At 38.3% G+C, this 15,696-nt stretch overlaps 2 protein-coding genes across 6 annotated transcripts in view; one reads left to right on the forward strand and one right to left on the reverse strand.

Moving 5' to 3' along the window:
- The window catches only part of LOC101175519 (abl interactor 2), an 86,617-nt gene that overhangs the window by 23,169 nt on the left and 47,752 nt on the right, over window positions 1–15,696 (forward strand). For all 4 annotated transcript variants that reach the window (XM_023950600.1, XM_023950598.1, XM_023950597.1 and 1 more), the window contains exon 2: window positions 14,287–14,454. In XM_023950600.1, the coding sequence (XP_023806368.1) occupies window positions 14,287–14,454 (168 nt within the window). The remainder of the gene's footprint in view (window positions 1–14,286; window positions 14,455–15,696) is intronic.
- LOC111946723 lies at window positions 7,756–10,833 on the reverse strand. 2 transcript variants are annotated; one of them, XM_023950601.1, is made up of 5 exons: window positions 10,681–10,833; window positions 9,161–9,338; window positions 8,923–9,070; window positions 8,653–8,762; window positions 7,756–8,334 (listed from the first exon to the last, which is right to left on the reverse strand). In XM_023950601.1, exons 2-5 carry the CDS (start codon window positions 9,317–9,319, stop codon window positions 8,047–8,049), a joined length of 705 nt encoding a protein of 234 aa, XP_023806369.1. In that variant the 5' UTR covers window positions 9,320–9,338; window positions 10,681–10,833; the 3' UTR covers window positions 7,756–8,046. The 2 variants fall into 2 exon arrangements, with proteins under 2 accessions (XP_023806369.1, XP_023806370.1); XM_023950602.1 differs by having other exon boundaries at window positions 8,923–9,061; window positions 10,681–10,830.

Raw genomic sequence — 15,696 nt, forward strand, 5'->3', positions numbered from 1 at the left:
AACCACAGGAGACCAGAGAGACTGAATTCTTTCAAAGTTACTTGAGCTTTGGGCTGACATTTTTTCCAAGCTGATATGATCAAACAGCAGATTTCTGTGTTGACTTATGTTTATATTTTTCTTGTTTTTCCAATTTATTAAAATGGTTTTTTTGGCAATACAAAGAGTTATGAAAATGATAGATGCTAATCCTTCTTCTATATCGATGGCACTCATGTCACCAAGCACACAAAGTGACGGTGAGGCAGTGATTGAAACCTTAAGCCAGACTGATAAATCGGCACATACCTGCTGCCAGAGAGCCTGGACAGGAGTGCAGAACCACAGTGCGTGCATGTAGCTGTCGGGTAGATTATTATCACAGTGCTCGCAAATGTCTGAGTTACTGAGACCCATCTTGAACATCCTCTGTCCAGTGTAGTAAATTCTGTGAAGAGTTTTGAGATGGATTAGCTGCAGATTTGGACTTTTTGTCAGTTTAAAGGTGTTTAGACAAAGTTCTGACCAGAAGCTTTCATCTGTGCTGATGCTCAAATCTGCATCCCATTTTTTTGTTGGAAGGGCAATATTGTTATCTAAATTACATAAAAGTTTGTATATTTTGGAGAGAGTTCTATTCATTGAAAAATTAAGCAGAATGGTAACTACATCTGGTAGCTTTAAATCGTCGTCTTTAATTTTATACTTTTTAGTAATACTTGATTTAAGTTGCTGATATTCCAAGAAGTTATTTATTCCATGTTTGTCTTGAAGTTCCTGGGGGGTTATGAATCTTCTATCAATAATTACGTGCTCTAGTTGTTTTATGCCCCCTGCTTGCCAAGCTGGGAAGTGAATCATTTTTTTGTTAATAAGGATGTCCGGGTTGTTCCAGATGGGTGTCATTTTGCACGGTTGAATTGATGATTTTGATATTTTGAGAAATTCCCACCAGGCTGTTAAGGTGGCATTTATATTAATGCTTTTGAAACAATCCTGTTTTTTAACTGTTTGGCTAATAAATGGTAGCTGTGACAGGTTGATCTTTCCACATAACACCTGTTCCAAGTCTAACCATGAGTTGGTTTCTGGATTATTTTTTAACCATTTTAAGATATATTGTAATCTATTTGCAAGAAAGTATTTGTGGAAATTAGGTAGTTCTAATCCTCCACAGCTTTTTGCAGATTTTAAAGTTTTTAGACTAATTCTTGCAGGTTTGTTGTTCCATAGAAAGCTTGATATGGATGAGTCTAATGTTTTGAACCATTTTAATGGCGGTTGTGTGGGAATCATTGAGAAGAGATAATTAACTTTGGGTAAGATTTTCATTTTAACCGTGGCTACCTTGCCCATAAGGGACAGAGGCAGGTTGGTCCAGCGTGTTAGATCGTCCTGTATGCTTTTCAGTAATGGGGTGTGGTTTAGCTGCACCAGTTCTGATAGTTTGGGGGAAAAGTAGATACCCAGATATTTGATATTTCCTGTTTTAACTGGAATTGTGAGTCTTTGTTCCATATTCCTGTTGAGTGGTAATAAAACAGACTTATTCCAATTAATGGAATAGTCTGATATGGAGGAGAATTCATTTATGATCATTGCTGTTTCATTTACAGAATGTAAATTCCTTAAAAACAGTAATATGTCATCCGCATAAAGACTAATTTTATGATGGCTGTGTTTGGTTTTTATTCCTATAATGCTCTCATTCTGTCTTATTGCTGCAGCTAAAGGCTCAATGAATATAGCAAAAAGAGAAGGAGAGAGTGGGCAGCCCTGTCTGGTTCCTCTTCCAAGAAAAAACCTGTTTGAAGTCTGTTTATTAGTTCTAACTGATGCATTGGGGTTGTGATATAATATTTTGATCCAATTGATGAATGCTTCTCCAAAACCAAACTTCTGGAGGGCAGCAATAAGGAACTTCCAATTAACTCTGTCAAAGGCTTTTTCAGCATCCAGCGATAGTACCGTCATTTCCTGGCTTTTAATGGTGGCAAAGTCTATTATATTAACTAGTCTACGGACATTATCATCCGAGTGTCTGCCTTTGATGAATCCAGTCTGGTCGAAGTGAATTATGTGAGGAGTGATTTTTTCTATTCTCTGTGCTAGTGCTTTGCAGATAATTTTTACATCTGCATTGATTAGAGAAATAGGGCGATAGCTTGAAGGACTAGTGGGATCTTTGTCTGGTTTTAGAAGAAGAATTATGTTGGCTGAGTTCATGTTAGGTGGCATTGATTGGCTCTCATTAATAGATGTGACAGTTTTATAAAATGTTGGTGCCAGTTGTTCCCAGAATTTTTTATAAAACTCAGCAGGAAAGCCGTCAGGCCCTGGTGCTTTACCATTGGGCATAAGTAACAGAGCTTCATGAAGTTCAGACGGCGAGAGCGGAGAATCTAAGTTTGTGATTTGATCCTCATTTAGCCTGGGTAGTTTTACATTATTAAGAAATGAGTCAATACTTTGCTCTGACGGATTGATCTGCGGTGTGTACAGGTTTTTATAAAAGTTTTCAAATGCGTTATTAATTTTGACCGGGTCATGGGTGACATTTCCTGTTTGGTCCATAATAGAGGTGATTGATGATTTTTCTCTGTTAATTTTAAGCTGATTAGCCAGAAATTTGCCAGATTTATTAGAGTTTTCAAATCTTTCAAGTCGTAGCCTTTGTATTTGAAATTGTGTTTGTTTATTAATGATGTCATTTAACCGCAGCTTTAAATTTTTCAGATCTCCCAGAATGTGTTCCTGTGCAGAAGCAGCATAAGCAGTCTCCAGGGTTTTGATTTTATTTTCTAATTCTAATAAATCTGCTTTCTCTTTGCGTTTTTTGTGCGTTGAATAAGAAATGATTTTCCCTCTCATGACTGCCTTTGCTGTTTCCCAAAGAATGCACGGTGGGATGTCTGGAGTATTGTTGAAGTCTAAGAAGGTTGCCCACTCTTTTTTAAAGAATTCAAGAAATTCCTGGTCCTTTAACAGAGACGTATTAAACCTCCAGGTTGTACCAGAGGGTGTGGATTTTTCCCTAGAAATGTTTACAGAGACTGGTGCATGATCACTGATAATAATTGGATGGATATTGGAGCTTTGAATATTTTTTAAAAGAGAGTTACTGATTAATAAATAGTCTAAACGGGAGTGTGAATAGTGAACTGGAGAAAAAAAGGTGAACCCTTTAGTGCTTGGGTGACATGAGCGCCACGCGTCGCAGAGACCCAGATCATTCATGTACTGCTTTAGAATACTTGCAGACTGCCATGTACGCTGGTTTGCTGCTGTGCTGAGTCTGTCAAGTTCAGGGTCCAAAACAAGATTGAAGTCTCCTCCTATAATGATTGTGGAGTCAGAGTGGACTGAGAGTGAGGTGAAGAATCTGTGAAAGAAGGAAGAGTCGTCAACATTAGGACCATAAATACTCACTATACAAAAGTCCTTATTCTGAATGGATATATTAATAATTACAAATCTGCCTTCTGGGTCAGTAACTGTATCCTTATGAGTAAAATTAAGATTTTTATTAATTAAAACAGCAACTCCTTGTTGTTTGGAGTTGTAACTGGCAGAGTATATAACTGGAAATTGTAAGCAGCACATTAGGTGATTCAAAGAATTCGATAAATGGGTCTCCTGCAGTAGAGCTATATCTGCTTTTAGACCATCCAGGTGATTTAACACTTTCAGTCTCTTTGGCTCAGAGCCAAGTCCACGCACATTCCAGCTAACGATGTTAAGACTGTTCATAACTGCTCTGACTGAAAAGGTGTAAAGCTAAGTAGTGCTTGTGTACCAGTCCGTGTGCGCGTGCCCGCATTGAGAAGCGCTGTGCGCGTGAACGTTTTCTGGCTATGTGAGCTGCGTGTCGCGTGCGTCCTATGAGAGCCTGTGTGAGGTGATTGCAGTATGTCGGCGTGTGTGTGCGGGATCGCATTGGCACGCCCCTGTGTGCGCTTGTGTGCGCGCGCACCCGTTCCGTGCATAAATAAATACTTACCGAGGATGAGTTGCTTCCAGGTGATTTACATATAATGAGGGGGGAGAGGGGGGGGGGAGAGTAAAGGAAAGAAAAAAAGAGATAGAAGGGAAAACGAAAACAACAACAAAACAACAATAGAAACATCAGTGGGACTGAGGTGACGAAGAAAAAAAAAAGACTGTTTTCCTGCGATCGAGGTGTGGATTATTGATGATCCGGTTTTCCATTCATTGAAGTAAATTTAGCGGGTTTCTTCTGGGCAGCGCAGATGTTCTCAGCGCGGGTCTGAAAGCCTTCAGCACAGCCAGGGGGTGATCTCCGGGTCCCGGAACAGCCGGCCGTCCACATAAAGTTTGTCAACGGCCACAATCGCTCTCGAACCAGCAGCAAGATGCTTCCTCCTCAGCGGGAACAGGATCTTCCTTCTGCGGAGGATTTCTGCCGGGAACTGGTCATTCACGCTGTAATGCGTGCCTTTCAGTTCCCGTCCGCGGCCCTTCACCAACTCCTTCTGTTTGAAATGTTCGAATTTAGCCACAATAGGACGCGGGCGCTGGTGGTCGGACCTTCTTCCTCCGAGGCGGTGAACCCTGTGGAAAGAGATCTTCTGCACCTCCTCCTTGGGGAGCTTCAGGTGGACCTGTAAAAAGGATCTAACGGTGGCCTCGGGGTCTTCTCCTGCCTCCTCTGGAACCCCCGCGACCACTAGATTGTCCCTCATGCTCCTCGACTGAAGATCCAGGAGGGTTTCCTTGATGGATCGGTTCTCCTCGGAGAGACGGGCGGTGTCATTGCCCAGGATCTTGACGGTCTCTCTGAGGGCCTGGTTCTCCGCTGCGAGCTCCCGCACCTGCTGCTGGCTGAATTCCAGAGACTCCCGCAGACCTTGAAATTCTCTATGGAGGATCTCCAGCAAATTGAGGCGGCCATCAAAGCTGGAGAGCTTTTTATCAATCGAATCCAGGATATCGCTCATTCCGCTGCCTGGAGAGGACACAGCCCCGGGAGAGTCCTCAGGCCGTTCACGCTTGGCGGAGGGGGTGGTGGTGGCGGTTCTGGGCTTCACCATGTTGCAGGTATTAAAACACTCGTCAATGAAATTCTCCAGGTCCTCCAGGCTGACAGAAGCTTAATACTCTTAACAGGTTATGTTAGTTAGCAGGAAATATTTTAATATGGCGGAAAAATGAAACAAGATCGAAAATGTTTGTTCAAATGCTTACGCGCCGCCAAGTCGACTCACCACACTCGTCTCGCTGGGTCTCGCGATACTACAGCATCACCCAAATTTGTGAAGAATTTTGAAAGAAATTTCTCTGATTTTATTGGTGATGAAATACTTTTGTGGCGGGATCCAAACCTTTTCCCACTGAATTCTACATCCAAAGCTGTTCCAGTATGAGATAACATACGGTTTTGTGGCAATCTCATTTTGAAACAGAGAACGGATACTTTGATTATTCCTGCTAGTTGAAAAACATACCTTTCCACACCACAATTCTGTTAATTTGGGATTTCTTGCTGGTTCATGTTAGCGTCTGCACTGTAAACCCTAGCGAGTTGACTGAACTTAAAAATTATTGTGTAACAGATTACGCAACAGTTAAGTTATATTATTAAAACTTTTAAGTTAACATTTATTAAAATTTATATTGTCAGTTGGCTTAAATTTTTATTATTTCACATAAAAAATATTAAGATTCCTCAACTTATAAAAGAGAAATTATTTACTTAAAGTTTTTAATATTTTCCAACTAAAAAACACTTTAACTAACTATATTTTTATAATATTACTCAACTCATAAAATATGTAAAATTCACTCAAATGTTTTATAAATTCTCTAACTCATTAAATGTGTAGCATTGAAAATATTTAAAATTCTTCAGCTTAAAATGTATTCTAAACAGGGATATTGATACTGCCCCACTACATTTTAAAAGCTAACATTGATAAAAACCAACAAACGTGAAAGCCACACAATAGTGATTGCTTAATACAATTTTTTTAATTGCTCTTTAAAAAAAAAAAGCACAAATATCAAGAGGATGAAGAAACAATCAGTGCAATAAAACTGCATTATAAGAGTGCCACACAACATCTTGACAAAAAGTGTTGGTTTTGTATTGTACGGCAGAAAAAGCAAATGATCACAACAAAACACATTAGTTACATAACACTTAAACCAACAAATAGTCCATTCTGGAAGACTCACTCAACGAAACATTCTTCAGCGTCAATAAATGTCCTTTCAGTGGTTTGCTGTCCTCAGGGCTCAAGACAGCATTCTGAATAAATATGAAGGCAAGTTCAAGTTTTTTGGGGTGCTGTAGGTCCAGAGCATAGATGTCCCCGAAGAGTAGAAGAGATTAGTCAGCCAGATCTGTGGGACCACTGACGGCAGCATCAGGAGCGTCACCACGACAACTGAGAAGATACCCACAGCAGTGTCTGTGAGGTCTGGTATTCTGGAAAATACAAAACAAAACACACAGATGAGTTCAGACCCTCAAAGATATTCATCACACTAATGTCCAAAACTGACATTCCTGCCACCTGTCAATGGGAATCTTTTCATGCTAACATTCTGTTAGCTTTTAATCAACTGGCTATGATGCTTTAAGGACCAACTCCAATTAAAATTTTGTTTTTAAAAAGTTCTTTAGCATTTTTCTGAAGGAGGACATTTATAAAATAATTTAAGACTAAAGCTTCATTTTTCTTTATTCAAATAATGATGGATCAGGAGCAGAAAAGGTAAACGAAAAGGTTCCCACTCCTTCCAATCAGGAGTCCCTGATGTTCGCCTTTCATCTTCAGTCTCATTTTTAAAACCATTTAAAAATATCACTCAGTTTACAAACTACAAACAATTGCCCTATTTATTATGTCACTCAATAAAATCTCAATCAATATTAAAGGATAGGTGAAAACCATTGACAGGGAGTCGTGTGCACTTACTGTACAGGTCTTGAAGAACTTGGAGGCATCTTCATGCAGATAAACAGGAAGTGCAAGGAGGACAAGTGCCCGTCTCATGTTCACATCACGTTGGTCCTAAAAGAATAAAAAGAAATATCCATTACCATTGAAGCAAATGCAGAGCAAACACTTCCAATATTTATTTAAGGAACTTTAAGAAATAATAAAATGATACCTTTTCTAGATGTCTATTTCTAGTAAGAGGACAATACAGTGTTCATGGCATGATCCACTTCAGGTTAAAGACCCAAAGTCATTTTTAAGGCAAGTTACACCTTGGCTTCTTACAGCTGTTTACAAATGATTTGTTATCCGTTTTTTGAATTATGCACATAAGAAATTCACCTGGAGGTCATAAATCCTAACCAAGCTGGCCAGTTCCTGCACTGCAAAAATTGACTGTCTAAATACAAGAAATTTAGACTTATTTTTAGATTATATTGTCTTAAAACAAGTGAAATTATCTGCCAGTGGGGTAAGATAATTTCACTTGATAAGATATCTTAAAATAAGAAAAAATATCTTGGCTTTTAGAAAGAGAGAAACAACTCAAAATTAGTAGTAAAATACTCATTTCAAGCACTATTTTTTAGGTAAAAAAGTCTCAAAACTAGTTTATAAATTCTTCTTTGACAGTTGTTAATTACTCACTTTGAGTAAAAAGACCCTAAAACTAGATAACCGTAAGAAGATATGCTTTTAATTCAAGAGTTATTATACTAGAATTAAGACTTATTGCTAGCTGAATTAAAGCTAGTATTGTGTAATTACTAGCTTTTGTAGCTCAAACCAAGACAAGAAAAATACAAGCATACAGGATTAGTATACTTAACAATATTTATTTATATTGCTTTTTTCAAAATTGCTTTGAATACACTGTTAACATAGAATACTTCTGCTTCTACAAATACAAAGACCTGCTTGAAGCATTTCAACATAAAATTTAACATAGGTTTACAGCTAAATCTTAATGAACGCTGATGCAGGCCATACTAGTAAATAATCTGAGGTTAAGAGAAATAAGAAAAAGAGTGTCTCTGGTTAACATCACCAAACAAGGCATTCATTTCTCACCGTGAGAGCTCTACCACTCAGTAAAAACGTTTCACTCTGCCAAAACTTTTTTTATGAACTTGTGGTGTCCCGCTCGTGAATATTGTCCTTCAATATTTCTGTCTGACTGACAAAGTAGGGTTGCCACAAACTTGGGATGGGTAAGATGGAAGGTGTAGTGGTAAGCCAACAGATAAAACAACCTATGGCCAAGATCTTCTTTGGCAAAGGTGGTGATGGGAGTTTCTCCACTTGCCACGAGACAGCAGGACCCATCAAAGAGCAACACCGGGCTGGAGAAAGATCTCTTCTCCAGGTATTTGGCAGGATCATCTGTTGGCTAAAGATAAAAATAATTAGGGTAAAACAGTTTATGTTGTAACTTTTACTAAAAATGTTTTGTTAGTAATAATGAAACATCACTAGGGTCGTATTTGCCATTTTGAAAATTAATATAATTTTTGTAGATGCTTGTATTTAGGCTTTTTAGGTGTCATTAACACCATTTTGCATATCTAGTGGCAGAAAAAAAAACAGAAATAAATGCTGGGATCCTCACATTATTCCTTCCAGTCTCTACCCACAGTTATTACAGACCATCAGAGACAAACAAAAATCAAGCACAAAATCAAAGTTTCAAATGGGAACAAAAACTCACCTCTAGAACATGCAGCAATGCTTCACTAGCATGTGCCAGTTTCTTAAGGGGTGAAGTTGGAGATGGGAAAAGCGTTGGGAGTGCTCTGAAGAGTGCAACGTTGTGTTCAACTAAAATAGAACAATATAATAGAATAACTCAGTTATTAACTTCATTTTCAGCTTAATGTTGAGTTTACATTAAATTGAATATCAGTTTGCATAATAACAACGCAATTCTGACCAACACCTCTGAAAACATTATGCAAAAAAAGACAGTAAAATGAGTTACCTCCACTTAAGTTCATGGGAGGCTTCAACACTTTTTTCCAAACTCTGTAAAACTGCACTAGTGAGCAGAAGTCTTCCCATCTGTCCTGTACTTGACATCTGAATTTGCCGTTTCCCATATCCTGGATCCACCGCAGCTCCTCCATCACCTAAAACACAAGTAACATACAAAAATGCCTCCTTAGTAAAGATGGGCGGTGGGGGGAACAACCAATCAAAAACACAAGTAAATTGCTTACATGATGAAGCTCCTTGAAACATGGATATGCCTCCAGAATCTTTGTAGGTCTATCATCTTCTTTTAGGACATCACTTTCAATGAAGGCTTTTCTTGACTGAAATCCGAGGTCAAGGATCTGGCAGACAGCATCTTGGTTTGGTTTTGGTTCTCTATACATCTATCGAGGCTATCCGTTTCTGCCAAAATGAAAAATAAAAATCAGTGAAGATATCAGACATATTCTGAATTATACAATGGGTTTTAGCCGACATGAACTGTTATACTTCCATTATTTATTAGAGCAACATAAATGAGAAAGCATCTTACACTGCTGTATATAAAAGCTTGTTTACAATGTAAATGTAAACAACAATAGCTGTAATGTCTCAATATCAACAATATCAATATCCAATGGTATAAGGATAATTAAGGTAGGTCAAAAAAATAAGAAAAGGTAAAGCATTTTAAGTGATCACATAGAGGGCATAATTTTATTCCTGAAGGAAACAGCAAAACAACAACATATTTGCGATCTGAATCAAAGATACGAGTTCTTAGTGTCATAACCTTCTCATAACTTGTCTAATCCAAGTAAGGGAGGTATCATTGCAAAGCTAGTCAGATAACTACATGAATTAAGGTTGATATCAAATCCATTTTTACTTCATTATCAACAAATAATAAGTAATTACGAATATAACCAAAAAGATTGTACAGTTCAATTAAGCTAAACAGATGCTGTGAGGCAGAGTAAACACTGAAATCTTCTTCATGGCATATATAATGTTTATAAAATGATCCATTTTTAGCTGACCAAAAAAACCTTTGGAAACAGATATCCTATTTACACTATTTTCCTTTTACATTTTAACTTTTCAAGTTAATAAATAAGAGAGATTCCAGACTCGTTTCCTGGGTTTGAACTATCATGTGGCTCTATGTGTAAAAATACTTTGAAGTACTTTCAAAAGTCATTATTGATTTTTATAAATAAATAAAACAATAATAAAACTGCTGTTTTATATATTTATTATTTTATACCACAATCCAATAGTATTTCATTAAGCTACGTTTGCTCCTTTATGTTTTTAGACATTGGTTGCAGCCTATCAGTTTACTCAAAACCTGTCACATGACCTCATGTCCCAGCATTCACTTCTTGGACGGAGCCTTGCAAACGGGGGGAACAGCACCTGCTCGCTTTTGATTACTGATTAAATTTCCGGGAGGTGAAGATAACTACAACAAAAAATATTAGCCTGCATGTATAGTACGCACCGATCTAGTGACGCTCATTCATAAAACGGAGAAAACACTGCAGCCTCGCGTTCCTCTAAATGGAAGAAATTCTGGTGGCTAAGCTAGGTCATACGAACATGCCTAGAAGAGACGGAATGCCGCTCTGCTACTGGCTGCCTCGTCACACTTGTCGACTAGCTTGGATACCTAGCTGTCATTAGGCTTCGGGGAACAATATTTGTTCACATTGAGTGAAGTAATAATATTTAATAAAATAAAAATAGTCTCAGAAAAACTTACCGAACAGGCTATCAGAAGGGTCTGGTTCAAAGTGGCTGCTGCTTTTCCCTCTCTTTCCAACCGTCAGGACAGGCGCAACCAAATGACTTGAGGGGGGTGGGGGTGAGAGGGTTACCGCAAAACATGTACCTTTGTCCACAAAGTTGTATGATGTAATTAGAAGATATTATACACACTACTTTAAAACTCACCTCTATTATTGTTGTATGGTAATACTAGGGAAAATAAATTTTGTGTTATTTATGAAACCCTCCCGTCCCCCCATTCCCTTCTTAGCTGGTATTGACCGCAGGAGGAAAAGGAGTACCGTATGTTCATGTTATTTCAGACTTTGAGATAGTCCAGATTGTTTTTGCACCCGTTTTACCAATGCAGAGCGTATTAAGACTTACAAATCTGATTGAACAGCATCTGAAACGATTTAAGCCATTGTTTCCTTAGAAAACTGTAATTCCTAAGCAACACTGCCTTTGCATCTCCCTGTTAAAATTATTTATCTTGGTTGTTTAGACATATGTGTATTATGTTTGAGTCAAAGCACATTTTTTAAACAATGGTCATCTAAACTAAACTTCAGAAATGTCTGTTAATCACTTGTCAACCATAATCAGCTTTTTGAATGCTGTCAAAATGATATCAGCACAGAGCATCCCATATATTTTTACATGAGAAGGAGTTGGGCCTTGTCTCAGAAATAATTAATTTGGAACACATTACAGGAAAGATTGGAAGGTTTTGTGACAGTTGTGTTCTGTTACTGATTTGCACAAGGGTTATCCCTTTTTCTATCTATCTTAGATGACCCCCCCCCCCTTCCATTGACATGTTCTCCCTACCATGACAAAGGTGGAAAGATTTCATGTTATCCATGGACACCAGTGAAGATCAAAAATCATTGAAGAAAAAAGGTTCAGAGCTCTGTCTAGTGGGTCTAGATGACCCAACTCCCAATGTTAAAGTGCCTAGGATAGCACAAGGGTTACAGAACAGGTATAGCAATATTACTTTTCTTAACAGCTTTGTTGCTGTTGCAGTGTTCAAGTCCACATGTTACTAGGTCTTGAAACAAGTCTTTACAGCTAAAAGTGGTCACAAAATAAAAATTCAAGCCTCTGCGAGTAATTTATCTTGTTGTACATGTAAAATGACTAATTTTAGCCTTTATAAAACTAAGTAAGAAATAAAAGACTAATAATCTTGTAACAAGATTAATAATCTAATGAATTCTTCTCTTGCATAGTAAATTATTCTTAAAACAAGTTTTAAATGATTATTGGACTAAATTTAAGATTATAATTCTAGGTTAGAAACTTCATTTTTGCAGTGTGTCTGTTTTGGTGGACTTGGTCTCAGAAAAAGGCAGCTTTAAGTTGCACAAACATGTAAAAACTGCACAATTTCCTCTGACTGCATCTACTCTACATAAATCCATTTCAGATCTTGACAGATGATTTTTCATGGTAAATGATGGAATGGTGCTAATGCAAAATCATTTTATTATTGTAATATACTGTCATAAAGACATGACAATATTCCAAAGTGTCTCCACATACATGGCAGTGGAAACACTTTGGAATATTGGCTATGTAATACTGCAGTATTATATGTAGTACTGCATAGTGCCAAAGTAACAGAACACAACTTGCACCTCCATTCCATTGTGCCACCTTCAGCCTGCAATCTAAATATGTTTAGTTAAATTGTAAATAATTTCAACTCTATTTAACTAACTGCGCGAGTGTGTTTGTCTGCCTGCACATTTTAACTAGACCCTTGGCTAGTTAAAATGTGCATAAATGTTTCCATGCTGCCGTATAAATCTAATAATGGTAATAGTTCAGGATGAATATATTAAATAAGTATAAAACTCACCCACTGACACCTCTTTTCTGGTGAAATGGTGACTTTCTGGTGAACTCTCTGAAGTTCAGTATCTGAAAAAGTCCAAAAGAGATTTTTCAATGTTAAAAAAATGTTTCAATTATATTCTGATCAAAAAACATTTATTGCACTACACAACCTATTGCATTTTTTGTTTTTTTAAATAGCTCTAGACAAATAACTGATCAGGAGACAAGTTACCTGGCTGGCCTTGGCGTCTACCTGGAGGTGAAACACTGAACACTCTGTAGTTCGGTACCTGAACACAACACGAGCACGTTGATTAATTTATTTTTACAAAAACCTTTTTTATAATGGAGATCAGTGATTTATAAAAGCTTAAAGCTGCATTCAAAACCCAATGCTTCCATGTAGCAACCAGGCTTAAAACTGTTGGCGGTAGCTCCTCCCACACAACCGTTAGAGGCTTTGAGTGACATTTTTGGACAAATGTCCAGCAGCAAACTTTAGCCACAGACAGAGGCCTCCAACGCGAATTTCACACGCGGATCACGTTTAGTGTGATTGCAGCATAACAGATCATTTCTACCTCTGAAAAAAAAACAACTCATCACTGTCGTAACTTACGGGCAGAAATGCATTTTGGGTTTGGCTCGCCATACGTCTGCTATGACGAACTAATCATGTATACATTGCCACATTAAGCTCTAAAACAATCGTAACACACATATGTTTAAACAACAGTAAACCACATTTACGGTAGTATAAGACCATTTTTAAAGCATTCATTCAAAATAAACCATGAACGATACTTACCAAATTAAATCAGGGCTGAAGACAGGACGGCGCCATCAGCGATGAGGCGGATGGAAAAAAAAAAACAAGGTTGGGGTGTCTTGAAGCGGGACGAAATCGCAATGCATTGCAGAAAAATAAAATGCTCGACTTTCAATTTCAAACGTCGCATACTCGCATTCGGCAAATCCAACATGGCCACCTGAGCTAACGTTGAGAAAACGAAAGACCCTCCCACCAGTACGTGATGACATCATGACGCTACTTCAGGGATCTTAAAATTTTTGAGTGCTAGATACAAATAAGCTTTAAAATATTTAGCACTGTTAAGTTAAATTTGAAAAAATGTTGATAGAGCTTAATACTTTATAGTTGAATTAACTACAAAATGACATTTAAGTTGTGTAACCTTAATAGTTATGAGCCAGTACAACTGTTAGGGTTTACAGTGTGTTCAAAATGGGAGGTGGCGGCCTCTCGTCCAATAAGAGCACGAGAAATCATCTGCCTTCTGGTTCATGCAAAGTGCCTTCCTTTTCATGCAAAGTCACTTCCGTTTCATGCATACTCCTCTCTCACACGCACATATATACTTTTCCTCACACGCACATATATACTTGTCTTTCACATACATATATTCTTTTTTAAGAGTGACAATGAGAGTGAGAATGTATGTATGTGTAAAGTAATATATATGCATGCGAGAGAGAGAATATATGGATGTGCAAGTGAGAAAATATGTATGCGTAAGAGAATATATGTATGCGAAAGAGAGTATATATGTATGTGCAAGAGAGAATATATGTATGCGTAAGAGAATATATGTATGCGAAAGAGAGTATATATGACTGTGAGAGCAAGAATGTATGAATGTTAATGGTTCAGAATAAATAATGTCTTATACGGCCCCTCATACCCCAATGATTTCTTGATGCTTTTGACTGAAACGTATCTGTTTCCTCCCTACAGTCTGCAGACAAGCAACAGGCACTGGAGGAAACGAAGAACTACACCACCCAATCACTTGCAAGTGTGGCTTACCTCATCAACACTCTGGCCAATAATGTGCTGCAGATGCTGGACATCCAGGCCTCACAGCTCCGCCGCATGGAGAGCTCAGTCAACCACATTTCACAGGTTAGCCACAAGATGAAATAATCCACCAGAGAAAGACCATGTTTCATGTGATCTCCCCTTTGACCGGCTGAGCAGCTCCTGCTTGCTCCTGGATCTCCAAAAAGTTTCAATCGCGCCACGTTTCAAGTCAAGTCAAGTCAACTTTATTCATAAAGCGCTATTAAAACAGCAGAGGCTGACCAAAGTGGTTAACAACGCAGGATAAAAAACAAAACAAAAATCTAAAAAAAACAGCATAAAATCAATAAAATAAATAAAAAACAATAAAAACATCAACTCACACTGAGTTGATGTTTTTATTGTTTTTATTGTAAGCCAGGGAGAAAAAAAAAATTCAGTGAACAGGCTGCCTAACCTGCATAGAGAGTGCATTCCACAAGATGGGGCCATCAACGGCAAAAGCCATGTCCTTGGCACATCTAGGAGCACCTGGTCAGCTGATCTAAGCAAGTGGGAAGGGGAATGCAGCTGTAGCAGCTCATAGAGGTAGGGCGGAACCAGCCCTCCAAGCACTCAATTAAAGGGCTGATGGAGTAGACATCCTTCTTGGTTATTGGCACGTATATCTGGGGTATCATCTGCATAGCAATGAAAAGCACAGTTATGCTTTCTAAGAATGGAACCCAGGGGGAGTAAGTAAAGGGAAAAGAGCAGGACTGAACCCTGCGGGACCCCGTACAGTAGAGGAGCAGAGGAAGACTGAATATTATTGAGGTTTACACAAAAGTTCTATCTTTTAAATATGACCCAAACCACTGCAGAGCAGTTGCTGTTGTGATCTAGTGTGTTGAAGGCAACCGTAAGATCCAGTAGCACCAGAACCATATGGTCCCCAGCACCTGTAGCTAAGAGGAAGTCGTTAAACACCCTGAGCAAAGCTGACTCGGTGCTGTGTAGGGATTTGAAGCCAGACTGGAAAACCCCAAGGTTGCCATTTTCATTTAGAAAATCCTTCAATTGGACATACACAATTTTTTCCAGAATCTTCGAGAGGAAAGGGAAATTGGAAATAGGCCTAAAATTTAACCATACAGATGGATCCAGTTTAGGCTTCTTGATCAATGGCTGCATGTTTACAGTTTCTAGGGAACACACCAGAGGAAAGGCTGCTCTTTATAACAACAAAAACTGCAGGTCCCAGAGTAGTGATAACCTCTTTAATAGTCAGGGTGGAACCACATCAGAGGGGGAACCTGTGGGCTTCAGGTGTTTCACAGTCTCATGTAAAACGGACAGTGACAG

This window comes from Oryzias latipes, chromosome 21 (assembly GCF_002234675.1).
Source record: "Oryzias latipes chromosome 21, ASM223467v1".
Lineage (NCBI taxonomy): Eukaryota > Metazoa > Chordata > Actinopteri > Beloniformes > Adrianichthyidae > Oryzias > Oryzias latipes.